Source organism: Aquarana catesbeiana, linkage group LG01 (assembly GCF_042186555.1).
Source record: "Aquarana catesbeiana isolate 2022-GZ linkage group LG01, ASM4218655v1, whole genome shotgun sequence".
In the NCBI taxonomy this organism is placed as follows: Eukaryota; Metazoa; Chordata; class Amphibia; order Anura; family Ranidae; genus Aquarana; species Aquarana catesbeiana.
Window position 1 is genome coordinate 349,440,507 of NC_133324.1, and position 26,533 is coordinate 349,467,039.

A 26,533-nucleotide genomic window follows, 5' to 3' on the forward strand; every position below is an offset into this window, starting at 1 on the left:
CCCTCGTCTTGTTCAGTACTGCCAGCCGAACACAACCTATTCAAGTGAATGGGGCTGCAGCACAACCATGTACAATACACATGGTTGCAATGCAGGCACCCCCGACCGCCTGTCAAATGCCCCCTGAAAAGCAGTCCACCACAGATTGTTCTTCAGAGGGCACTGCATGCTTAAATAAACCCTTAGGTTAGATTTAGACAGCGGCGGGCTGTCCATATGATCCGCCCCCCTAATCCATGTGCCCAGCCCCTAATTTACATGCAGGGCATTGGACGCATGGATTCCAATGGGTTTTTATTTTTTTAGAAGCACGTGATTAGAGCCGTAGGCTTTAATTGGCTTAAAAAAAGGGTGGGCTCAGGGCGCAGAGCACTGCGCCCCGAGCCCACCCAGTTGTGCGACAATAGCGAATTAATATTCTCTATTGTCTTCCTAATTCTCCTCCCGGCCAATCCTGGCTCAGGAAGTGGGTCCCGAGACTCGATTGGCTGAGAGGAGAAGCGATCCAGGGAGGAGAAGCAGGGTGAAGCTGCTGCCCGGAGGAAGCCCGCGACCTAGATGGGGTAAGTGCAGGGGGGGGTCCCCCCAAAATATACCACCAGCTGCTACTGGTTTTAGGCGTGCGGCTAAGTCTCCCTATCCTCTGAAGCTCGATCTGTGTTCTTATTACGCTTCGGTGGCTACTGACAGGCGGTGAGGAAGCGATGAAATGCCTCCTCACCTCCTGTTATAACCTTCATTTTGCTGTCAAACGCACATTGCACCATGTTGTGGAGCGTTTGTGGCGCTTTTGCTTGAGTGTGTAGTGTTCAGCAGGCAGAAATTGCTACATATCAGGTAAACTTTACCGCGGACATCACCGCAGCGTATAAACACACCTATCTGCTGCCTATTGCAGCTTAAGGGGGAGGGGGGCAAAAACGCAGCACAACTGTGCATTTTTGCCGTCCCCACAACCGCATGTCTAATAAAAATTAAAAGCCTTCATGAGGTTTTTATGTACATGTATTTACCACCATGTTTACACTTTTCTAAAAAACATGTAAAAATGTATGTAAGTATGCAGTGTTTTGTGCATGTCCCCTGAAGGGCCCCCTGTACACAGTGCAGTGTGCCCCCACCTCCTCCCTCACTCCTCAGCCAGAAGAGGCGTGTACAAACTGTGCACTCGTCTGTGCACACACAGCTCCAAGAATACAAAGGGGACACGCTGACCTTCATGTATCCTTTCCTAGAAGCCAGCTATTCCAGCTGATTGAGGATTTCTTCTAGGGTCACCTCACCTCGTGTGTTCTGAGGTATTTTGCCATTTCTTGTGTGCTGTATTCCTGTACCCTGCTGGTACAGTGTGTGCTGTGGTGTGTGTGGGTGGGAGTGGGCCGGCTCAGGTGTTGCTGCGTTTGCTTCACGCTCGCAGGGCTCATAGGGGGAAGCTGTGAACGGCACGGTGTACAGGTGCCGCCGTGTAACTTTCTATAGACTGTGAGGAGAGCAGGGTTATTGCGGCGCTTAGACGAGCTGTGCTCTCCTCCCCTCACAATAACTACGCCGTAGGCTGACTGAGGCGCTTCCCGCTACTCTTCATCTTCCTGCTCTTATTTGCTGCTTGTCCCATGAGTTCAGACGCCTAGCCAGTTTCTGCAGGTTTTCCAGCATTACTGGCAAACGAGGGGTTAACACGTAGCTGGGACCAGAAGCAGCATCGCTTACGACGTAACTACACCGGTGGAGTCTGATTGGACGTAGCTGTTATTGACGGCAAGATTTAGCGAATCGCAGAGCGCTTACGTGCGGCCAATCGGAAGCTCTGTGTGAGCGCGATGTACACGGCTCTTAGTAAGTCGCGTACACCCTGGAGGTCACATGGTGTGGTAGTTAGCGTGTACTGACCACGCCTTCTGCCGTGAAGTTTGGATGCGCGGGAGAATTAGATAGCGAAGCTTGTCTGTAGGGTAAGGGCTTGTAGGAGGGAGAATTGTAGTGCGCAACACGCGTATGAATAGGATAGCAAAGTGAAATGTGTGACCTAGACAGGCCTATTTATACGAGTATAGTGGTTTACTCATACCTCCCAACATTTTGAGATGGGAATGAGGGAAACCTACTAGCTAATATATGTAGGCATAGGACACGCCCCTGCCACACCCCCTTAAAGGAGAATTAACCAAAAAAAAGGTTAAATCCACAAGGGACTTTTTTTCTGCCACTACTATTCCTTTATATTGGCTTTCAAAATGTACAAATGCAGCAATTTATAATTTGGATGAAATGTTTAGCTCTGGGAAACACTTTGAAAGATAAAAAGGCTATTTTATATACAACTATATAGATCAGACCAGAATGAGGGGGGCAGAGGGACATTGCTCCAAATCAGGGCCAGTTGGGAGCTATGGTTTACTGAAATACCCAACATTTTATTAACCTGCACTTGTGCCATTCATTGTTAACCACTTGGAGACTAGGCCTGTTCTGGAACTTTTTGTTTAACAGTTTAACCGCTTAAGGACCAAGCCTTTTTTTTAGATGTGTTGTTTACAAGTTAAAAACTTTTTTTTTGCTAGAAAATTACTTAGAACCCCCAAACATTATACAGTCTTTTTTTTTCTATCACCCTAGAGAATAAAATGGCTGTCGTTGCAGTACTTTCTGTCACACCGTATTTGTGCAGCGGTCTTACAAGCGCACTTTTTTTTGAAAAAAAATAAATTTTTTGATTTAAAAAAATAAGACAACAGTAAAGTTAGCCCAATTTTTTAATATTGTGAAAGATAATGTTACAACGAGTAAATTGATACCCAACATGTCACTCTTCAAAATTGCGCCCACTCGTGGAATGGCGACCAACTTTTACCCTTAAAAACCTCCATAGGGGACGTTTAAAAAATTCTACGGGTTGCATGTTTTAAGTTACAGAGGAGGTCTAGGGCTAGAATCATTGCTCTCTCTCTACCGATCGCGGCGATACCTCATATGCGGGTGCTACTCACGATTTTGCCGCGACTGACACAATTTTGACTCACTTGAAGCAATGCCTCTGTAATCTTGAGGTCTAAGGAAGTCGCACAGATATGACTGGTACTCAGGGCTTTTTTTCTGCCGGGACGCGGCGGAACGGTGTTCCGCCACCTATGACAGCCCTCTTTACTCCAACCTGTCATGACACACTAGCGCACTATACGACCTCGCATTCTTCGGGTCCCAGCACGGCAGCGTACCGCTGCCTGTTTTGATGCAGGAGGCAGCTTCCGTCCCTGCCTCTACTCACAATGTAGCACGGAGGAGCCCTGAAACTCCGCCCCAGCTACAGCTCCTCGACCACCTGCAAAAAAAGCCAGCGCGTACCATATGGTCTGGGGCACTGGCGGTGGAAGAGGTAAGGGAGCTGGGAATGAGAAACGGGGGACGGGAGGGAGAGGAGAGAGAGAGAGAGAGCGCGCTCCTCAGAGACTGAACTGTGAAAGAATGTGGGCAGATTTGAGCATGGAGAAGCACTGGGAAAATGTATGTGTGGAGAGGCAGAGAGAAGGTCTGGGAAAGTGGGGGTTATTTTTGCAGAGAGAAGGGCTGACAAAGTGGGGGGATTTGTGCAGAGAGAAGGGCTGGGAAAGTGGGGGGATTTGTGCAGAGAGAAGGGCTGGGAAAGTGGGGGGGATTTGTGCAGAGAGAAGGGCTGGGAAAGTGGGGGGGATTTGTGCAGAGAGAAGGGCTGGGAAAGTGGGGGGGATTTGTGCAGAGAGAAGGGCTGGGAAAGTGGGGGGATTTGTGCAGACAGAAATGCTGGGAAAGTGGGGGGGATTTGTGCAGAGAGAAGGGCTGGGAAAGTGGGGGAGATTTGTGCAGAGAGAAGGGCTGGGAAAGTGGGGGGGATTTGTGCAGAGAGAAGGGCTGGGAAAGTGGGGGGATTTGTGCAGAGAGAAGGACTGGGAAAGTGGGGGGGATTTGTGCAGAGAGAAGGGCTGGGAAAGTGGGGGGGGATTTGTGCAGAGAGAAGGGCTGGGAAAGTGGGGGGGATTTGTGCAGAGAGAAGGGCTGGGAAAGTGGGGGGGATTTGTGCAGAGAGAAGGGCTGGGAAAGTGGGGGGGATTTGTGCAGAGAGAAGGGCTGGGAAAGTGGGGGGGATTTGTGCAGAGAGGAGGGCTGGGAAAGTGGGGGGGATTTGTGCAGAGAGGAGGGCTGGGAAAGTGGGGGGGATTTGTGCAGAGAGGAGGGCTGGGAAAGTGGGGGGGATTTGTGCAGAGAGGAGGGCTGGGAAAGTGGGGGGGATTTGTGCAGAGAGGAGGGCTGGGAAAGTGGGGGGGGATTTGTGCAGAGAGGAGGGCTGGGAAAGTGGGGGGGATTTGTGCAGAGAGGAGGGCTGGGAAAGTGGGGGGGATTTGTGCAGAGAGGAGGGCTGGGAAAGTGGGGGGGATTTGTGCAGAGAGGAGGGCTGGGAAAGTGGGGGGGATTTGTGCAGAGAGGAGGGCTGGGAAAGTGAGTGGGATTTGTGCAGAGAGGAGGGCTGGGAAAGTGAGCGGGATTTGTGCAGAGAGGAGGGCTGGGAAAGTGGGGGGGGATTTGTGCCGAGAGGAGGGCTGGGAAAGTGGGGGGATTTGTGCAGAGAGGAGGGCTGGGAAAGTGGGGGGGGATTTGTGCAGAGAGGGCTGGCAAGGTGGAGGGGATTTGTGCAGAGAGGAGGGCTGGGAAAGTGGGGGGGGATTTGTGCAGAGAGGGCTGGCAAGGTGGAGGGGATTTGTGCAGAGAGGAGGGCTGGGAAAGTGTGTGTGTGTGTGTGTGTGTGTGTGTGTGTGTGTGTGTGTGTGTGTGTGTGGGGGGGGGGGGGTTGTATGGAGAGGAGGCCTAGGAAAGTGGTGGGGGGATTTGTGTGGAGAGGAGGCCTGGGAAAGTGGTGGGGAGGATTTGTTTGGAGAGGAGAGTGGGGGAAAATTGGTGCAGAGTGGGAGCTGGGAAAGTGGAGGGGGAGGAAATTTGTCCAGAGAGAAGAACTGGGAAGAAGGGAGCTTTGTACAGAGGTAAGAGCTGCAGAGGGCAGAAGACAGGTTGTGCAAAATGAGAGCTGGAGAGAATGGAGCAGGCTGTGCAGTGGTGAGAGCTGTAGGGGAAGCTGGAGGTGCAGAGGTGAAACATGAGAGGTGGCAAAGGTGAGAGCTGTGGATTGGGGTAAGCTTTAGATGGGTGTGCAGAAGGGGAGCAGAGATAATATGGATGGGGGTGCAGAGTGGATCTTTGGACATGGAAAAGAAGAGGTGAGCTGTGGATGAGGGTTGCAGAGGCATAGTTGCCAACTGTCCCGGATTTCCCGGGACTTACACTCCATTCCCGAATTTTTTGTGTCCCGGGAAATGTCCCGAAAAATCCGTTTTTTTATTTTTCCCGCCCACCGCCACCGCTAGAGGTCTGCCACCTTGAAGAAGCTCAGGAAGACGGCTGGGGGGGGGGCTAGACGGAGCTTCTCCGTCGCCGCCCACCCTCCGCCCCGCCTCACTCCACCCACCCTCCGCCCCGCCTCACTCCGCCTACCCCCGCCCCGCTGCCAGGGAAAGGGGCGGGGGTTTTGCCATGCGGTATTCGAAAAGACCGGCGGACACCTCTGAGGTAGGGGAGGGGGGGCGCACCGCTGTGGGAATTTGTAAGGGGGGCTCCACTGGGGACACACCTGATGTAAGGGGAGCTCCACTGGGGGACACCTGATGTGAGGGGGGGCTCTGCCAGGGACACCTGATGTGAGAGGGGGCTCTGCCGGGGACACCTGATGTGAGGGGGGGCTCCGCCGGGGACACCTGATGTGAGGGGGGGCTCCGCCGGGGACACCTGATGTGAGGGGGCTCCGCCGGGGGCACCTGGTGTGAGGGGGGGCTCCGCCGGGGGCACCTGGTGTGAGGGGGGGCTCCGCCGGGGGCACCTGGTGTGAGGGGGGGCTCCGCCGGGGGCACCTGGTGTGAGGGGGGGCTCCGCCGGGGACTCCTGGTGTGAGGGTGGGCTCCGCCGGGGACTCCTGGTGTGAGGGTGGGCTCCGCCGGGGACTCCTGGTGTGAGGGTGGGCTCCGCCGGGGACTCCTGGTGTGAGGGTGGGCTCCGCCGGGGACTCCTGGTGTGAGGGTGGGCTCCGCCGGGGACTCCTGGTGTGAGGGGGGGCTTTGCTGGGGACTCCTGGTGTGAGGGGGGGCTTTGCTGGGGGCACCTGATGCAAGGACGGACGGCTGGTGGCAGGCGACGTGGCAGGTGACACACTCGGGGCTCCCACTGATTCGGCATTATGGTGAGTTGAATGATTTAATTTTATATTACAATGTAATAATAGAAATACTGCACTTCAATCATCCTGACACCATAACAACCATGGTGCCGGGATGATTGAAGTGCTAACACCAGGTGTTTGGAGTATCTTTATCTGCTGATTGTTAAACTTTCTAGAATACACATATTTTTATTGTGTAGGATCTGGGGCTGCTGTCCCGTCATTTCCCTCTCCCCCTCTCCCTCTCCCCCTTTCCCTCTCCATCCCTCATTCATCTCAGACTCTAACCACACCCTCTTGAGCCACGCCCATTTAAGCCACGCCCGCTATGACGCGTAAACCACGCCCATTCGCGTGCCGCACTTGTATATTTTTACTAAGCCACACCTACAAACGAATGCCCCGCCCCCTAATTATTGTACGGCTCCGCCTACAGCCACAAAAGTGTCCCACATTTTTTTTTTACAATGTTGGCAACTATGCAGAGGTTAGATGTGGATGGGGGACACAGAAGTAAGCAAAGAGATAAGCAGAAGTGAGTATTTGATGGTGGTAATACTTCAGGGGGAAGACCAGGGATATATGCCGGGGGACAGTAAAGCATACAGAGTTAATGACTAAGAGTATGTAATGTATGGTACTTCTTATTAATGCTGTACTCTGTACAATGGGTTTTGCGGTACATACTCCTGCACTTTGTATGCTGGACTGCATATGACATATGCTTTACCACTGTTCTCTTTGTGCTGGGCTGTATGTTATATATTGCTGACCCCTGCCCTCTGTACACTGGTCTATATGAGCCATATTTCTGAGAACAAGGGAAGCTTCGCATTGAATGTAAGTACTATCCTGTTGGCTGTTTTTTTTTTTTTTCTGCGCCTTGTGTGATATGCTGGTGCTCACAACTGCACAATACACATTCATGAACCATGCGGCTTGTGTGATACACAGTTCTAAGCCTTTACTTATTACAATTATTTGGCGCTGCTGTACTTCTCTCCTCTAAGGAAGGTGTGTCTGGGGGTGGGGTTTGGGCGTGGTTGGAGGCGGGGATTTGGGCAGGGAGGGTGAGTCCCTGCACCTATTTTCTGAGAAAAAAAGCCCTGCTGGTACTCATTGCAAATCAAGGGGTACAACTTGTCATTCAACTTTGCAGTCCCAAGTCGCACAAGTGTGAAAGGGGCCTTAGTGTTAGCGGAGGTCTTGCACTAGGATTATTGCGGCGATACCTCACGTGTGGTTTAAACACCATTTGCATATGCGCACATGACTTACGTATGCGTTCACTTCTACATGCGAGCACGGAGGGATGGAGGCACTTTAAATTTTTCTTTTTTTTTATTTATTTTTACACTGTCCCTTTAAATTTTTTTGATCACTTTTATTCCCATTACAAGGAATGTAAACATCCCTTGTAAAAGAAATAAGGATAACAGGTCAAAAAAAGCAAAAAAAAAAAAAAAGGTAGGTAAGCCAGGGAACAGCCAGAGGGGGAGGGCACCCCTCTCACCGCTATTAAAAAGTGATCCTGCGGCGAGTCCGCGGGACCACTTTTTTAATCTAAGGAGAATTGGCCATAGCAAAAACAAAAAAAGCACAGGGGTTATTGCAGCTAGTTGCTGCCAGGGGGGTTAATTGGAATCTGGACCGAAAACTGGAATCTGGGGGCCCCCCTTCTTAAAGGGGGCTTTCAGATTCCGATTAGCTTCCTGCCCGCAAACCCCCACAACCACTGGCCACCATTTTGGGGATAAGGCCCTTGTGCAGAGCCCCCTTGGCTCAAAGCTTTCACACTGGAGCGGTGGGCTGGCAGGACATTTAAAAAAAAGTCCTGCAAGCAGCATCTTTGGGGCACTTTAGGAACGGTGTATACACCGCTCCTAAAGCGCTCTGCCCATTGAAATCAATGGGTAGCGCCACCGAGGTGCCTGCAAAGCGATTCGGCAGCGGCGCTTTGCGGGTGCCGTCAACCCCTTCATCGTCCGCTAGCGGGGGCTAAGTACGCTCGCAAAAATAGCGGCACTTTACCACTGAACCCCCCGCCCCAGTATGAAAGTGTCCTTAGTGAATTGACCCCCAAGTGTCAAAAATGTTTTTTGGTAGGTATTTTGAGACCAGGCTGTGATGTAGCTGGGGGTTGAGTTGTGGATTGCTTTGTAAGCTATTGTTAGTATCTTGAATTTAATTAGTTGGGTAAGCAGAAGCCAGTGGAGGGATTGGCAGAGAGGGGTAGCAGACCCTGAGCGGTTTGTAAGGTGGATGAGTTTGGCAGCAGCATTCAAGGTGGACTGAAGTGGGGTTTGCATAGGTCAGAGTCCAGGATTACACCTAGGACCTTGGTATTGGGGGAAGTGGTGTGACATCCAGACTGATATGTCTGTTAGTAAATTGGTGATGCGTGAGGAGACTGATGGAGTGAGCTGAGGGGGTAGAGAGATAGATTTGGGCTTCATCAGCGTATAGATGGTATTAAAAGCCACTAGAGGCAATCAGCTGACCCAGGGAGGAGCTGTAGATTGAGAATAGGAGGAGGTCCAAGAATAGAACTTTGGGGGATGGAGAAAGGGAGAGGAGGAATATTGTAAGTGACACTGAAGGAGCGGTGGGATAGGTAGGATGAGAACCAGCGAAGAGTACAGTCACGGAGGGCAAAGGAGTGAGGAGGAGCGGGGGTGTCCACTGTGTCAAAGGCAGCAGAGAAGTCCAGCAGGAATATACAGAATAGTGTCCTTTGGTTTTTAGCCGTTAGTAGGTCGTTTGTGAGTTTAAGGAGAGCAGTTTCCATGGAGTGTTGAGGGTGAAATCCAGACTGAAGGGGATCAAGAAGTTTCTTCTCAGATAATCACTCAGTCGGTTGTAGACCAGACGTTCAAGAAGTTGTACATGTAAAGAAAAATTTCCAGAAAAGGCCTTGTCTTAAAGTGACTAGGCACAACGCACATTAAAGTGGGGTTCCACCCAAAAAACAAAAATACCTGGAAAAATTCTAAAAAAAAAAAAACAAAAAAACATTTGGATATTTTTTTTTTTTCACTTACCTCTAAATGCCTGTTGCTAGGGGGTCCCTCGTAGTCTGCCTGTTCCTTTGCCTGGGCTGGTGACATCACTTCCCCCTCGGCACAGGAAGGGCTCCGCTCTGCTCCCTCCCTCCTGTCAATCATCTGGGACCCATTACAGGTCCCAGGTGATTGAGCGGCCAATCACGGCGCGCGGCGCCGCTCGCGCATGCGCAGTGGGTGCCAGGCTGTGAAGCCACAGCCCGGCGCCCACAGTTGAAATGCTGGCGCCGACGAGCGGAGGGGGGGGACAAGCGGGGCTTCGATCCCCTGCATCGCTGGACCCAGGGACAGGTAAGTGTCCAATTAAAAGTCAGCAGCTGCAGTATTTGTAGCTGCTGACTTTTAATTTTTTATTTTTTTTTGACGGCCCCCCTGGGTGGAACTCCTCTTTAACATGTAAAAAACGTAAGTGGCAACACAAGTTCCCGCTAAGCTCAAGTGTGAATGGGGCCTTAGAGTCCATGCACAGGGTCCTTTTGCATCCTGTTTTTAGTTGTTGCAGAAACCGAACATAGGTGGCAAAAGTATAATCAAAAATAGTTTCTTGCCATAGAGTCTTGCCTAAGAGTCGGATAGAACACAGTGCAGGAAAGGCGCGTTCTGTGTGTGTGTTCACTGCACAGGAACGCGCTTCCCTTGCGAGACGTGCTGGTGCCAATAATTTGTTACTGGCACCCCAAATGCCCAAGGTTGGCAACCCGTTGATGGCAATCTGGACTTGTTGACTCACTATCCCAGAGCATCAGAGTGCGTCAAGCTGGCGCCGGCAGTGGAGGAAGCAGGTGGCCGCAGAGGGAGCAGGAGCCACATAAGCTGATGGGTCTCCTGGGTCTCTGCTTTCAGAAATGTTATGTTATTTTCTTTATCGTACATCACGGGACACAGAGCACCATAGTAATAACTATATGGGTTATAGGCTACCTTTAGGTGAATGGACACTGGTATAATATAACCCCTCCCATACCGGGAGTATCTCAGTGTTTTCGCCAGTGTCTAAGGTGTTGGTCACGGTTGTTGAAGTGCTAAGAGAGCTCCGCTAAGTAATCCCTGATGGGATCAAGGGGCTGTGCAAACGGATCCATCTAAGGTGCTTGAAAGCCAAATGGATGGTACCCGGGCCTCGTACAAGAAGAAACAAGGTTTTTGCCTGTAATGCTTCTCTTTTGAGAGCTGGACCCTGGGATCCGGCACCTTGGTCATGTTAATACAGCCAAACCGTTTCCGGCAGTGGTGCTGTACAGGTCCAAGGGAGTGGACCCGTGAAAGGGGACCTGGTCCTTGAAGGTCTGGCATGACACGGGCCGCCGTGATGGGTGAATGCTGGATCTGTCTGTGATAATTTCCAGCAGTCCTGCGGGAATCAGGTAAGTCAGAAAGACAGGGAATGTGTGTGTGTATATATATATATATATATATATATATATATATATATATATATATATATATATATATATATATATATATATATATATATAATTCACTTGATCTTTCTGGTGTGAGTATGCGATGCCTTGCCTGTGTTTTGCCACTAGAGGGTGTAAAAGCTACACACCTGCCTTCCAGCATTCCATACTTCCCCTGTGATGTGCTCATGTGTTAGCAAAGGCTTCCTTCGGCAGCATTGCTATTTCTCCTGCTCTGCCAGCCATCAGTAGGGGTTTGGGGGGACTATCTACCATCAGAGAGGTCAGGTTCCCCCCTGCTGAAGACCCCCCCCCTTCGATCTGCCCTCACTACAGGGCCGGCTATCTCCACGCTGAGCGTGGGAAAGGGATCCTTTTAAAGAAGGGGGCGGGGCCTAAGGGCACGCAGAGGATGTGGCTTAATGCCGCCAGCGTGCATATGGAGCACAGGGCTCACTGCTTAAAAGCTTTACACTCTGGAAGTGTCTGGTTGGTTAACAGAGGGACACAGAGCACACAAGTGGTATGTAAGCAGTATGGGTGTGTGGATACAGGCATTTTTAAGGGGCGCGTTTTACTCAGCATTGAGATTGAGCGTTTATAGCAGCATGTTATGTAATTGCTAGACTAAAGCTCGGCAGTAGATGCACTTTGTTTAGTACCCCTGCTTTTTTTGTGCTTAGGACTATGTCTTTCCGCAGGAGGGGTATTTCATCAGGGGGGGGGAGTGCAAAGTCATTGCGGTCAAAGCCTGAGGCTCCTAGTTCCACGCCCGCAGTTCCATCCTCCCCTGAGAGACCTGGAGCATCTGGCGAATCTGAGCCATTTTGTCTCACAGGCATGGTGGCTACCTCCAACGTCCCAGCCTCTGCATACCTCACTAAGGACGATTTGGCTTTGGATATGGCTGGTTTGGAAGGGAAAATAGCCGAGATGTTAGCGTTTTCCTCCCCGGAGGTGAGAAAACGCAGCAGGCCTTTTCCTGCCCTCGACCTTCCAGCATTGGAGCAACAATGGCCAGATGATATTGGGGTATCTTTGAGAAAAGGAGGTTCAGGTGACTCCTCTTCGGAGGATTCAGCATCTAAAGAACCTTTCTCAATTTTACAATCACAGAAATTGCTAATCCAGTCCCTTACAGACTTGGTTCATTCTGGATATAAGTTGCCTCTTGCAGAGGTGGAGGATATTTCCCTCCCCTCTTTGGGTTCGCTAAAACCCAAGGGTTCTCATGCTTTCCCTATGCACCCGTTACTGGAGCAACTGATTTATGCTGATTGGGATCACCCAGATAAGCAGTTTTCTCCTCCTAAAAGATTTTCAATTCTTTATCCTATGGAGAAAAAGTTCTAAAAGAGATGGGATTTGCCAGCAGTAGATGCGGCTATCTCCTCTGTGAACAGGAGTTTAACTTGTCTAAGTGGACAATGTACAAGTATTTAGTGATCCAGCTGATAAGAAGTTGGAATCTCTACTTAAGGCCTCATTTGCTGTAGCTGGTGCGGTAGTACAAGCTGCAGTGGCAGCAATAGGCATCTGTCAATCCCTTCGGGATGAATTCAAGCGGGTTTTTAAAAAAAAAAAAGTTCCTGCTCAAACTGAAGAGGCCAAAGGTCTAGCTGAGCTATCTAGGGCCCTATACTTTGCAGTGGACACTATCAAGGATTTTATCCATCAGGCATCTCGCCTTGCGCTCATGTTGATACATATGTGCAGGATTCTGTGGCTAAGCAGCTGGTTAGCCGAGTTACCATGCAAGAAGCTCTTGGAGAAAGGTTGTAACCTTCTCCTTAGATGTCTGGGGCAACAGCCTCCAGGCAGTCTCGACGGCCTCCACCGTCAGGGGCAAAGGATAAGCCTCATAACCAGACACAGGGCTACAAAAAGCCCTGGAGTCAGAAGCCCACAAAACAGAGTCCCAAGGCTTCCTTGTGAAGGGTGCCCCCGCTCGATCGAGTGGGGGGAAGACTGTGGTGGTTTTCAGAAACTTGGCAAGAGGAAATCCAAGACAAATGGGTCCTCTCTGTTGTAGCCCTAGGCTACAAACTAGAGTTCCAAGAGTTTCCACCATCGCGTTTTCTAAGATCAAACATTCCTAAGGACCCAGTAAAGAAAAAGTCCTTATTTCTGGAACTGGACCGATTACTGTATCAGTCAGTGATAAAAGAGGTTCCCTCAGAAGAGAGGGAACATGTGGTTTATATTCAAATCTCTTTATGGTACCAAAACCAAATGGAGATGTCCGACCCATTCTAGATCTCAGGAATCTGAATCACTTCCTAAACATCCGCTCCTTTCGAATGGAGTCGATTCGGTCAGCTATTTCCACCCTACGGGGAGGAGAGGTTCCAGCATCCATAGATATCAAGGATGCGCATCTACATGTGCCAATATTTCCCACTCACCAGAAGTTTCTGCGGTTTGCGGTAGAGCAGCGCCACTTTCAGTTTGTGGCCTTGCCTTTCGGGTTGGTCACTGCTCCCCGACTGTTTACAAAAGTGTTAGCCCTAGTACTAGCAAGACTAAGGGGCCAGGGTATATCAGTAATAGCATACCTAGACGACCTGCTACTGGTAGATCAGTCAATATAGCAGGGTAAATCAAGGGGTCTCCAAAACATTCAGTTATCTGAGACACCTGGGTTGGATTCTCAATCTAGAGAAATCATTCTTGGAGAAAGAAGGCTGCAGTATTTGGGCCTGGTCATAGACACAACCCAGGAAAGGGTGTTCTTGCCTCAGGCAAAGTGCAACGCTCTAAAAGAGCTGGTCCAGACGGTCAAGGCAAAGAAGGTTCCTTCCATTTGCCTTTGCATGAGATTACTAGGGAAGATGGTAGCTTCTTTCGAAGCAGTTCCCAATGCCCAGTTCCATTCAAGACTGTTGCAACACAGTATTCTGTCTGCTTGAAACAAACCGATCCAAGGCTTGGATTATCCAATGAATCTGGCTCCAAAAGTATGCCAGAGTCTCAACTGGTGGTTGATAATCAGGAATTTACAGAAGGGGAAATCCTTCATTCCAGTCTCCTGGAAAGTAGTAATTACGGATGCCAGCCTATGGGGCTGGGGAGCAGTTCTAGAAGAGACCACGGTTCAAGGGAAGTGGTCAGAGTCCGAGAAGACCTTGCCCACCAATATCCTAGAGTTTCGGGCAGTACGTCTGGCTCTAATAGCCTGGACGTCCAGGTTGCGGAATGCTGCTGTCAGGATACAATCCGACAATGCCACAGCAGTGGCCTATATCTATCACCAAGGAGGCATCAGAAGCCACGCTGCCCAAAGGGAGGTGGATCATATTCTGTCTTGGGCAGAGAAACATGTTCCTTGCCTATCTGCAGTTTACATTCCAGGAGTGGAAAATTGGTAGGCAGATTTTCTGTGCCATCAACAGTTGTTGCCGGGAGAATGGTCTCTACATCCTGATGTCTTTTTGGCCATATGCCAAAGACAGGGTACTCCGTACGTAGATATATTGACGTCCAGGTTCAACAAGAAGTTGGACAACTTTGTGGCGAGAACAAGGGATCCACTTGCACTCGGAATAGATGCTTTAGTGATCCCGTGGAATCAGTTTTCACTGATTTATGCATTCCCTCCAGTTTAGCTGCTACCACGGCTGCTTGACAGGATCAGGGAAGAAGGGAAGCTGGTAATCCTAGTGGCCCCGGCATGGCCCAGAAGACCCTGGTGTGCAGGGATCGTGAGAATGGCAGTAGGGGAATCTTTGACTCTTCCTGTTCGTCTGGACCTGCTGTCGCAGGGACCGGTATTCCATCCTGCCTTACAAACGCTAAATTTAATGGTGTGGCTATTGAAGCCAACATTCTAAAAAATTGGGGGCTTTCAGGTTCGGTAGTAACCACCCTGATTAATGCCAGAAAGCCGGCCTCCAGGACCATTTATTACAGGGTCTGGAAGGCCTACGTCACTTGGTGTGAAACCAAGGGTTGGCATCCTCGTAAGTATGTCATAGGAAGAATTCTGGCCTTTCTACAATTAGGAGTAGAAATGAAGCTGGCCTTGACTACAATCAAGGGTCAGATTTCGGCCTTGGCTACTGTGAATATCGCTGGATTGGAGGAGGCTTAGGTAAGGATTGGGGGGACCCGCAGCACACAGAAGGTTTTTAACCTTCATTCATAGAATGCATAAAGGTAAAAATCCTTCAGTCTTTAAAACCACTTTAATGGAAACTGCTAAATGTCTATCAACAGCTGCTGTGCAATCTAGTCACTAAGGTTCCAATCACATGTGGCGCTTTGGGATCCCAGGCAGAATCGCTGCGATTCTGCCTGCGGTCTCAAACTGCACTACAATCACAAATTGCAGATTCTGCTGCTATTCATTTTCAATGGCCCCTAAAACAGTGTGATTTTGCAGAGATAAATCGTGCAGCAAACTGCAAAGCTTGTTGACTAAAAGAAGCTCCTGCTCATTTTTGGGTGACAAGCTTCGCACGTTGCGGTTTGCTGCGATAATCGTGGCAAAACTGCACTGCATTGTAAGTGCCACGTGTAAAAATGAATGGCACCTGAGCCTGTGTCTCCCTCCCCTCAGGTGGAATTGCTTTGGGACATCCCATATAGTTATTACTATGGCTCTGTGTCCCGTGATGTACGATAAAGAAAATAGGATTTTTATAACAGCTTACCTGTAAAATCCTTTTCTTGGAGTACATCCCGGCCGGGAACCAAAGGTCCCTCCCCTCTTATTGGGATATGTGTATATACTGCTTTGCTACAAAAACTGAGATACTCCCGGTATGGGAGGGGTTATATAGTTATATATATTTTACAGGTAAGCTGTTATAAAAATCCTATTTTTGGGGGGTTTATAGTAATCTCTAGCAAGCAATGCAGATTTTAATGTGTGCAAAAAAAAAGAAATAATTGCCCCCAGCAGACAAGTGGTTAAAGTGAAGGTACAATTACACTTATATACCCCCACCCACCTTTCAGTCTTTCATACTGGGGTACTGTTCTGTACACCTGCGCAAACGGCCATGTTTACCTACATGAGAGATACAGGTGTTCCATGCAGCAATGTGCAGGCAGCCTCTTAAAACCAATGGTTGGTGGACAGCTGCACGGATCTCCAAGCACATCCCTGAGTGTACATCTGTGCAGGGCCAAAGCATGTCTCAGAACACCTGTGCCTTCAATGCAGGTAAACATGACTTGTACAGAACACTACGCCCGCGTGAATGAGGCCCTATACTCATTTGTCCCAAATTCTGCAAAATATTAGGCTCCATTCACATTGGCGTTTTGGGATTTCAGTGATTCATCCTGCGATCTCAGATCACACTGCAATCGCAAATCGCAGGCTCAGGTGCCATTCATTTTTACACGTGGCACTTACAATGCAGTGCAGTTTTGCCACGATTATCGCAGCAAACCGCAACGTGCGAAGCTTGTCACCCAAAAATGAGCAGGAGCTTCTTTTAGTCAACAAGCTTTGCAGTTTGCTGCACGATTTATCCCTGCAAAATCACACTGTTTTAGGGGCCATTGAAAATGAATAGCAGCAGAATCTGCAATTTGTGATTGTAGTGCAGTTTGAGACCGCAGGCAGAATCGCAGCGATTCTGCCTGGGATCCCAAAGCGCCACATGTGATTGGAACCTTAGTGACTAGATTGCACAGCAGCTGTTGATAGACATTCAGCAGTTTCCATTAAAGTGGTTTTAAAGACTGAAGGATTTTTACCTTTATGCATTCTATGAATGAAGGTTAAAAACCTTCTGTGTGCTGCGGGTCCCCCCAATCCTTACCTAAGCCTCCTCCAATCCAGCGATATTCACAGTAGCCTTGGCTGTATGGGGACTCTCCTTCCTCATTGGCTGAGACAGCAGTGGGAGCCCTTTGGCTCCCACTGCTGTCAGTCACAGCCAATGAGGAGAGAGGGGTCCCCAGTATAAGCGGCTTTCTCTGGGGGCACAGCTCGAGGGGGAGGAGCCAGGAGTGCCGGCGGGGGGACCCCAAAAGAAAAGCATCAGAGCTGCTCTTTACAAAACCACTGCACAGAGCAGGTAAGTATTACATGTTTTTTTTTGTTTTCTTTAAAACAAAGCTTCAATATCACTTTACCTCTTAGTATTTGCCTGCCTTTTTTTTTTTTTTTTTTTTTTTTTTTAAGAAATTATTCATTTTATTATTATTATTATTATTATTATTATTATTATATCTGGCAAGTACAATAATAATCAGAGGCACACTGCTATCTGCAGGCTTAAAGCGGTATTAAACCCCAAACCAAAAATGTAATATATTGCAGCTTACCAATCATTAGCTGTGGTGGCTGCAGTAGTCCCCCACCCCTCTTCTTTTCACCTGATGATCTGGCCAGTAGCACACCTCCTGTATTAGAGTGCCCCCATTCTGAATCAATGAGTGCAGGGAGCACAACAGACAGCAGAATTGCCAGTCTTGGGGAGGGTAATGTTAAATGGACTAACAGATTCAAACACACTAAACAAATTGAAGCCAAACTCCAGCTCACACTTTATAAATTAGTTATAGCAAACGTTTTTGTTTTTTTTCCTTTTGGGATAAAATTTTTACAAATAAAACAGTGATCGTAGCAAGCACCCCTGCCAGTTGTAAATGGTTTGTCTCATCCCTGTAAACTGATAATTCTGGAAGAGGGCTTGTTCTTTTGAAAAATAACCCACTTACAGGCCAGATCACCAGATGAGAATGAAGGAAAGAAAAAATAAGAAAGAAAAACTAATGCAGCCATCACATTAAAGAATTGATAAGTGGCAATATAATAAGTGTTTGCTTTTGGATTTATTACCGCTTTAAGAGTTTACGAATGAGACTCCCGGCTAGGTCTGTCACAATGATCACCATTGACTGTGGAGTCTGAGAACAAAGAACTTGTACAAGTTCCTAGTTCTCATGCTCTCATGGCACAGGGGTTTAGGATTGCCACCGGTCTTGAATTGAAATGGACACTTTGTTCTTTTTAATTTTTTCAGTTTTTTTTCAACTTTGAGGGCCAGTTCACACCATAGAAATGCAGTCTGGATGCGTTCCAGATGCTTTTCTGCATGCGTGTTTTTTATGCGTTCCAGTGCGTTTTTGATGCAGTACGGTGCAATTCCCCCTCCCCTTTTTTCTTAACCTTAAGGGCCAGTTCACACCACATGCAGTACAGTGCGGTTTATTTTTCTGCATCAAAAACGCATGAAAAGTAGGTTATATGGTTTTCAATGGCATAGTTCACATCAGTGCTTGCAGTTCCAGGGGAAAAAAAAAGTAGAACATTTTGCATTTTTCTGCACTAGAACGCTGTAAAATGCACTGGAATGCACCTAAATGCACCAAAAACGCACTGGGACAAACATGTCCTTATTTAAGGTTAAGAATAAAAGAAGGAGGGAAAAAAAGAGCACTGGACTGCATCAAAAGCGCACCAAAACACGCATGCACCTGGAACGCATTCGGACTATGTTTCTATGGTGTTAACTGGCCCTAAATAAGGACATGTGTGTTTTTGGTGCGTTCAAGTACAGTCCAGGAAAAATGCAGCATGTTCTACTTTTTTTTTCTGGAACTGCAAGCACTGGTGTAAACTATGCCATTGGAAACCATATCACCTACTTTCCATGCGTTTTTGATGCAGAACAAAAACGCACTGGACTGCATGTTGTGTGAACTGGCCCTGAAAGCATGTGTCCTTTTTTGGAACTGTGAGATGCAGATACCATTTTTTGGAAGTCATTCCTCTGTTATGTTTGTTACTGAAATTTTTCTTGATGCCTTCAGCTCACTTCAAGGTCAAGCCATCTTTCCCATTTTACAGACATCCTTGGGGACCACCATCTACTGCTCTTAGCATCACACAATACCAAGTAGTAACGGGACAGCAGGGACACACTGCTGACTGCTTTTCCAGTGGCGTCTGTCACACCTTCCAGTATGAAAAAGAGCCAGAGAACACTGGTGGAGCTGGGAGGTGGGCAGGTTGTGATCTCTCATCTTTCTCCAAGTAACACAGACAAAGCACAGTTGGAATAAAATGGCTGGGAGGCAAGAAGTGAGACAGATGATATACCGCTGTGCTAACTGACAGGTAGGGCTAAACACAACCAGTTGCTTAAATCAATTTGCCACGGTGCTCTTTTTGCATGTAGATGCCATTGATAAACATATTGGCTAGGATCAGTTCTGAGAAATGTCAAAATTCAAACTATTGTAATGTTTGGGGTTAATTTAGCTTAGTGTAGAGCTTACCAGTGAGTCCACGCCAGTTGTGCCATTTAAGGGCTTGTTGGCCCAGTTTTATTAAACAAAATGAAAAAGTCCAAACAGGAGTCCTCCTGTACATCTGCCCCACTGCTGTAACACCCTGCTCATCTGCCCTACCACTGTACCTCCTGCACCTCTGTTCCCCCTGCTCTTCTGCCCCACCACTGTAACCCTCTGCTCATGTGATCCACCGATGTACCTCCTTTCTCCTCTGTACCCCACTGCACATCTGCCCCACCTCTGTACCCCCCTGCTCCTCTGCCCCACTGCCGTAACCCCCTGTTTATCTGTCCCACCAATGTACCTCCTTCATCCTCTGCCCCAACCCTAAAACCCCCCTGCTCATCTTTCCTACCACTGTAATCCTCTTCTCATCTGGCCCAACACTGAACACACCCCCCTGCTTTTCTGTCCCACCGCTGAACCCTCTTCTCATCCCTCCCACCACTGTACCTCCTGCACATCTGCCCCACCACTGTACTCCCTTGCTCTTCTGTCCTACCACTGTAACCCCCCCCCCCCCCTCATCTGCCTCACCACTGTACCTCCCTGCACATTTGCTCCACCGCTGTATCCCCATGCTCTTCTGGGGCAGATAAGCAGGGGGTTACAGTGGTGGGACAGAAGAGCAGGGTGGTACAGTGGTGGGGCAGATGTGCAGGGGGTTACAGTTGTGGGGCAGATGAGAATGGGGGTACATTGGTGGGTCAGATGAAAAAGGGGTTACAGTGGTTGGGCAGATGAGCAGGGGGTTACAGTGGTTGGACAGATGTGCAGGGGGATTACAGTGGTGGGGCAGATGAGCAGGGGGTTACAGTGGTGGTGCAGATGAGCAGGGGGGTACAATGGTGAAACAGATTTGCAGGGAGGATAGTGATCTGAGGTGTGGAGTTGCAGGAATTGGGGCTGATCTGAGGCGTGAGAGTGCAGAATGTTAATGTCTCACTACTTAAGTAGTTTACAGCATTTATTTAAAAAAAAATCCTTTTCGTGATTGAGGGTGTGAAGTTGACATTTTTCTGTTATAAAATCGGCACGCTCAATTTCTTTGAAAACATTTTTCGGCACACTGTGCTCAAAAGGTTGCCTACTCCTACTTTAGCATTTGCCCTGTCTCAAGAGTATCACTCAGTAAGTAGGCCACTCTGGCTGAGCATCAGGAGCGACGTTGTTGTTTTACTGCTGGGTGCCTTTGAAATTTCCGCTTTCTGTCAGTAAACTGTGGAAGGGGTTAATGCTGAGGGACTGAGCTCTGGTGTCATCCACACATCCAGTGGGGTGTTTCGTGTGTGATCCATGCTCTCCTTCCTGCCATTTAGCAGACAATATTTGGGCTCTTATTAATGCGGTATGCATCTCTCTAAGATCGCCAGTACCTTCTAGGTGCACCCACTGTTCCAAGTCTTTGTTCATGGAGACCAGAAATGTTGAGACAGGATGTGTGTTTCCCCTACAAGCATTTACTAGCCCTGTAACCATTTGGGGAGCACTTTGTTAAAAAGTGGTGTGCCCCCTCTGTGGATCCACCATGTCCCATCTTAACAAAACGACCACCATTCCAGTGGAGGATGCACTTGTCTTTAAGGACCTGATCGACAAGTGATTGGAGGCCTCTCTAGAATTTTGCTCTCACTGGCAGGTCATACAAATCTCAAAAATCTTCTGTCTCAAGGACTGGTTTACCATCTTGCCTAATGGTTGCTGGCTTTAATAGCATGGCTGTTGAAGCCCATGTTCTGAAGGACAGGGGCATCTGTGATTCAGTCACTCCTGCAATGCTAAAAGCTAGGAAGTCTACTTCTTATAATGCTTATCACTGTATGTGTAAAGCCAGAAGAACGATGGACAAGAGCCGCAATTTATGTGAGCGTCACCATGGGACAACAACGCCTAGCTGAGCCACAAATTATATAAAAATTACATAAAATACATGCAAAAAGAGACTTAGAATCTACATCTCAATGCTTAATCCTCAACTACAGAAATGTCAAAAAGTAAATTATGTGAATACATATATATGTATTCACATAACTTACTATTTTTATAATTTCTGTAATTGAGGATTAGGAGCTGAGTTGAGGATTCTTTTTTATTATTTCTGTAGCCTAGTAGTAATAGTTGAGGAAACATGCAACAGAAACATGCAACAGCAACATGCAAATGTAATCAGGAATAGGGTCAGGAACTATGGCAGGAGGATCTTCCTGCTGAAGACATCTACAGTGCCTTGAAAAAGTATTCATACACCTTGAAATTTTCCACATTTTGTCATGTTACAACCAAAAACGTAAATGTATATTATTGAGATTTTATGTGATGGACCAATACAAAGTAGCACATAATTGTGAAGTGGAAGGAAAATGATAAATGATTTTCAACGTTTTTTACAAATATGTGAAAAGTGTGGTGTGCATTTGTATTCAGCCCCCTTTACTCTGATACCCCTAACTAAAATCTAGTGGAACCAATTGCCTTCAGAAGTCACCTAATGAGTAAATAGAGTCCACTTGTGTGTAATTTAATCTAAGTATAAATGCAACTGTTCTGTGAAGGTTTGTTAGAGAACCTTGGTGAAGAAAATAGCACCATGAAGGCCAAGGAAGGAACACACCAGATGGGTCAGGGATAAAGTTGTGGGGACGTTTAAAGCAGGGTTAGGTTATTAAAAAAATATCCCAAGCTTTGAACATCTCATGGAGCACAGTTCAATCCATTATCCGAAAATTGAAAGAGTGTGGCACAACTGCAAACCTACCAAGACATGGCCCTCCACCGAAACTGACAGGCCAGGCAAGGAGAGCATTAATCAGAGAAGCAGCCAAGAGGCCCATGGTAACTGGAGGAGCTGCAGAGATCCACAGCTAAGGTGGGAGAATCTGTCCACGGGACAATTATTAGTCGTGCACTTCACAAATCTGGCCTTCATGGAAGAGTGGCAAGAAGAAGGCCATTGTTGAAAGAAAGTCATAAGAAGTCCCGTTTGCAGTTTGCGAGAAGACATGTGGGGGGACACAGCAAACATGTGGAAGAAGGTGCTCTGGTCAGATGAGACACAAATTTTAACTTTTTGGCCTAAAAGCAAAAATCTAACACTGCACATCACCCTGAACACCCATCTCCACCGTGAAACACGGTGGTGGCAGCATCATGTTGTGGGAATACTTTTCCTCAGCGGGGACAGGGAAGCTGGTCAGAGTTGATGGGAAGATGGATGGAGCCAAATACAGGGCAACCTTAGAAGAAAACCTGTTCGAGTCTGCAAAAGACTTGAGACTTGGGTGGAGGTTCACCTTCCAAAAGGACAACGACCCTAAACATACAGCCAGAGCTACAATGGAATGGTTTTAGATGAAAGCATATTTATGTGTTAGAATGGCCCAGTCAAAGTCCAGACTTAAATCCAATTGAGAATCTGTGGCAAGACTTGAAAATTGCTGTTCACAGACGCTCTCCATCCAATATGACAGAACTTGAGCTATTTTGCAAAGAAGAATGGGCAAAAATTTCACTCTCTAGATGTGCAAAGCTGGTAGAGACATCCCCCAAAAAGACTTGCAGCTGTCATTGCAGCAAAAGGTGGTTCTACAAAGTATTGTCTCAGGGGGTCCGGAAACAAATGCACCCCACATTTTTCACATATTTATTTGTAAAAAATGTTAAACTATTGATCATTTTCCTTCCACTTTACAATTATGTGCCATTTTGTGTTGGTCTATCACATTTATAAATTTTTGGTTGTAACAAGACAAAATGTGGAAAATTTCAAGGGGTATGAATACTTTTTCAAGGCACTGTAAGAAGCCAGTTTTTTCAGTGACTGGCAAATTTAATTAGCTCTTTTTAGTTTTCTTCAGGCAGTTTGTAATGGGTTTAACCACTGGTCCCATCCATGGCTCTGCTGTCCGCACAGGCTATGTGAAGCACTGTGATCCTATCATTACAGTTCTGACGAGATAATATCTGGGTTTTCAAAGTCATTCAGTGAACACAAAGTAGATTTATATTTAAGGTTTTATAGTTTATATTTAAATTTTGTTGTTATTGAGAAATATATTTAAGAGCCTATTCAAATTGTTGCAAACGTATGTTATGTTAAATGTTGATGTGTGCTCTCTTAAAGCAGCCCAGCCCATTTATTTTAATGGGCTGTTACAACACTGAAAATCAAACCTGCACCATTTTTTCCATTATAACACATGGTAGTGCATTACTGGGCATTATGGTGCTCTGTTACATTGATGCATTAATTTAGTGTGTTGGGTTGCTATTGAAAATGAATGGTACCGCATAGCACTAACACAAGCATAGTGCTTTGTTCTGAGTCACAGTGATGTGCACATTGCCGCAACTCATAGATGTGAATTGGCCTTAAATGTGTTTGTGCCTGGAGTTTAGCTTTAAGCGCTCAAGGATTCACTTAATAACCTTTAGGGCCTGTTCACACTAGAATGTGGAAAGGCACATTACATGCGCATTTCTCGCACTGCTCTCAAACACAATGCCCTTGCAATCTGCTGCAGGTGTCAATGTAATTTTAATGGCACCCCACACGTGCGCAGTGCATTTGTGGGCACCAAATCTCATGGTGCCACAGTACTATGTAACTTGGTGCAGCATGTATTAACCACTTACCGACCGCCGCACGACTATATACGTCCTGACTTTGAAGAGGGATATCTCGGTAATGGCAGCAGCTGCTGCCACATCTCTTCAGGCGGCGGTTCGGTTAACGATAATGGTGGTCTCTGTGGCGGAATCGCCACAAAATTACTGTTATCGGCGGCGGGAGAGGGGCCCCCCCTCCCGCTGCTCTCCCGCACCCTCTGTCGCTTACCGGAGCCGTCAGCAGCGGCGGAGGCGATCGGGACCTGTCCGTGACTGGGTATGGAGACGAGTGAGGCTAAGATGGCCCCCACCCGTCTCCATACCATAGCAGGGCGGAAGTGACGTCAAAACGTCACTTCTGCCCATAGGTCTTAAAGGCACATTTTTCTGTTGTCATTTTTTTCAAATGACAAAATTTGTTTTTGTTTTTTTGTTTTTTCTTTTATTGCGTTTAAGTTCAAATATGAGATCTGAGGACTTTTTGACCCCAGATCTCATAGTTAAGAGGACCTGCCATGTTTTTTTCTATTACAAGGGATGTTTACATTCCTTGTAATAGGAATAAAAGTGACCCAATTTTTTTTTTAAACAGTGTAAAAATAAATAAAATAAATAAGAAAAAAATTTTTTTTTTAAATCGCCCCGTCCCAACGAGCTTACGCGCAGAAGTGAACGCTTACGTGAGTAACGCCCGCATATGAAAACGATGGTCAAACCACACATGTGAGGTATTGCCGCGATCGTTAGAGTGAGAGCAATAATTCTAGTCCTAGACCTCCTCTGTAACTCAAGACATGCAACCTGTAGAATTTTTTAAACATTGCCTATAGAGATTTTTAAGGGTAAAAGTTTGATGCCGTTCCACGAGCGGGCGCAATTTTGAAGCGTGACATGTTGGGTATCAATTTACTCGGCGTAACATTATCTTTCACAATATAAAAAAAAATTGAACTAACTTTACTGCTGTCTTATTTTTTTATTCAAAAAAAGTGAATTTTTTCAAAAAAAAGTGCGCTTGTAAGACCGCTGCGCAAATATGGTGTGACAAAAAGTATTGCAATGACCGCCATTTTATTCTCTAGGGTGTTATTGTTTGGGGGTTCTAAGTAATTTTCTAGCAAAAAAAGTGTTTTTAACTTGTAAACACAGAGTCTGAAAAAGAGGCCCGGTCTTAAAGTGGTTAAAAGTAGCGCATGCGCCACTATTTTGCGTTCCAGTGTAATTTGCAGCCCATTAAAATTAACGTGTGCATGCGGGAATCGCACAGGAACATGGAACACATTCCTGTGCAATCCGATGTGAATCAGCCCTTGGGCCCTCTGAGTGATGCATCCTGTAATTCTGGATCGCTCTAAAATTGCAGCAAAACGCACAACATTCCTAATGGCACCACAAATGTGCTATAAAAATTGGCGAAAAATGTACCAAAGTCAACTCCAAAAAAGGGTAAAGGAGCTAATTTGGCAGATTTTGGGAGCGGTGCCCCCTCAATTCACTGGTGTCGCTCCAAAAACCGTGCAAAAAAAAAAAAACGCACTGTTCTTGCATCACTGGATGTGAATGGCGCCTTATACTTTTATATATGCAAGATTGAAAGCCTTGTATTTATAGGACCACCAAACTCTGATGAAATCCAAATTTTCTTATCATTTATAGCAGGAGTACATATATGAATGTAGATTTTCAAACCTGTTGCCTGCAATTTTCTCTTGACAAAAGCAACACCTGAGTTATTGTTTTGGGAATGATATGCTGATCTGCACTGAGTTGCTTTTATGGATTATGATATTCAAATAATATTCCAAAAAGTAATAACAATTTAATTTTGTGTGCCTAAACTGTTGTTCTCTTAAGTTGATTTACCAATGTTTTCTTAACCTGCCATCACAGATTTCTCCCAGAAACTTCAGCCATCTGAACATTTCAATAATTCATCATGCCACCAATTCTTCCACAAGAAGGCAACAAGTGTAAATGAAAGCAGCAGCATAATTCCTTCAAGACTTCCAATACTTCTAAATAAAGGAGCTGGGATTTAGAAAAGAAATTCTGTTTGGGCAAAAGATAAATCTTGTGGGGTGTTTTTCTAGCTTGAGAGTATGAGTAACAAATATTCCCAGAAGAAACTGTGACAATCATAAAAAACATATTAAGAACATATTAAATAATACATCACAGAGACAGATGATAAACCATAGTAGCGCCTTACTTGGACTTGAATTATTTAGTTGTAATATTCCATTTCATATGCAGTCACAGAAAACCTAATAATGGAGGGTTTCTAGATTGTGTGTTTCTCAAATATTTGTTTTGCTTCAGATTCTCATGCTATAGCCAAAGTAACCATTACTAACTTTGGTTAGTTTGGGGTACAAGCAGTGCAGTTTTACAGTGAGGCGAACATTTGCGCTGTTTGAGAATATGTCCTTTAGTGCCACCATCCTCTTCACACCTCCGGCAGGGCAAAACGATGCCAAATGTGGATGCAAAACTGAAAGTACTCAAGGTGGCTCTGTGATTGTTGATGGACCAACTCCAGTTACAGTTACTGGACAAGGAGTTTCGGTACAAGGATGTGATCAGCTTCTGCATCTTATCTATCAGCGTGTGGAGAAAGCAGTTGGACTTGCAGAAGCTGCTCTTAATGTGGCCAAAGCAAACAGTAGTCTACTGAGCCAACTACAGGATGAAGTGAGCAGTTTAAGGAATATTATGCATGAAAGGTCAGAGAGACCAAAGTCACCTGATAACACTGCAAGATGTAAGTTGTCAGAAGAGGAAGAAGTTGAAGAGATCAGAGGAGTGCAGGTTGTCATAGAGGAGCTCAGACAGCTGGGTGCAGCATCTGCATCATTAGTTCCTGGACTTCATCCACCAACCCTGGAAAGGACAAAAGAAATTTGCTTGCCTACGTGTCCTCCAAATGAGACGCAATCACTTCTAAGTCCCATTCATATGCCGGTAAGTGAAGA

General features: G+C 46.9%; 1 protein-coding gene across 3 annotated transcripts in view; it reads left to right on the forward strand.

The window, feature by feature from the left end:
* The first annotated feature begins 1,081 nt into the window (after positions 1-1,081).
* Positions 1,082-26,533, forward strand: part of LG01H14orf93 (linkage group 01 C14orf93 homolog) — a 74,661-nt gene continuing 49,209 nt past the window's right edge. The window contains exons 1-2 of one of the 3 annotated variants that reach the window (XM_073632438.1): positions 1,082-1,221; positions 25,452-26,522. In XM_073632438.1, coding sequence (XP_073488539.1) covers positions 25,983-26,522 — 540 coding nt within the window. In that variant the 5' untranslated portion in view covers positions 1,082-1,221; positions 25,452-25,982. Of the gene's footprint in view, positions 1,299-1,834; positions 1,953-25,451; positions 26,523-26,533 lie in introns of those variants that run through there. The other 2 variants (XM_073632430.1, XM_073632445.1) reach the window with 2 other exon arrangements.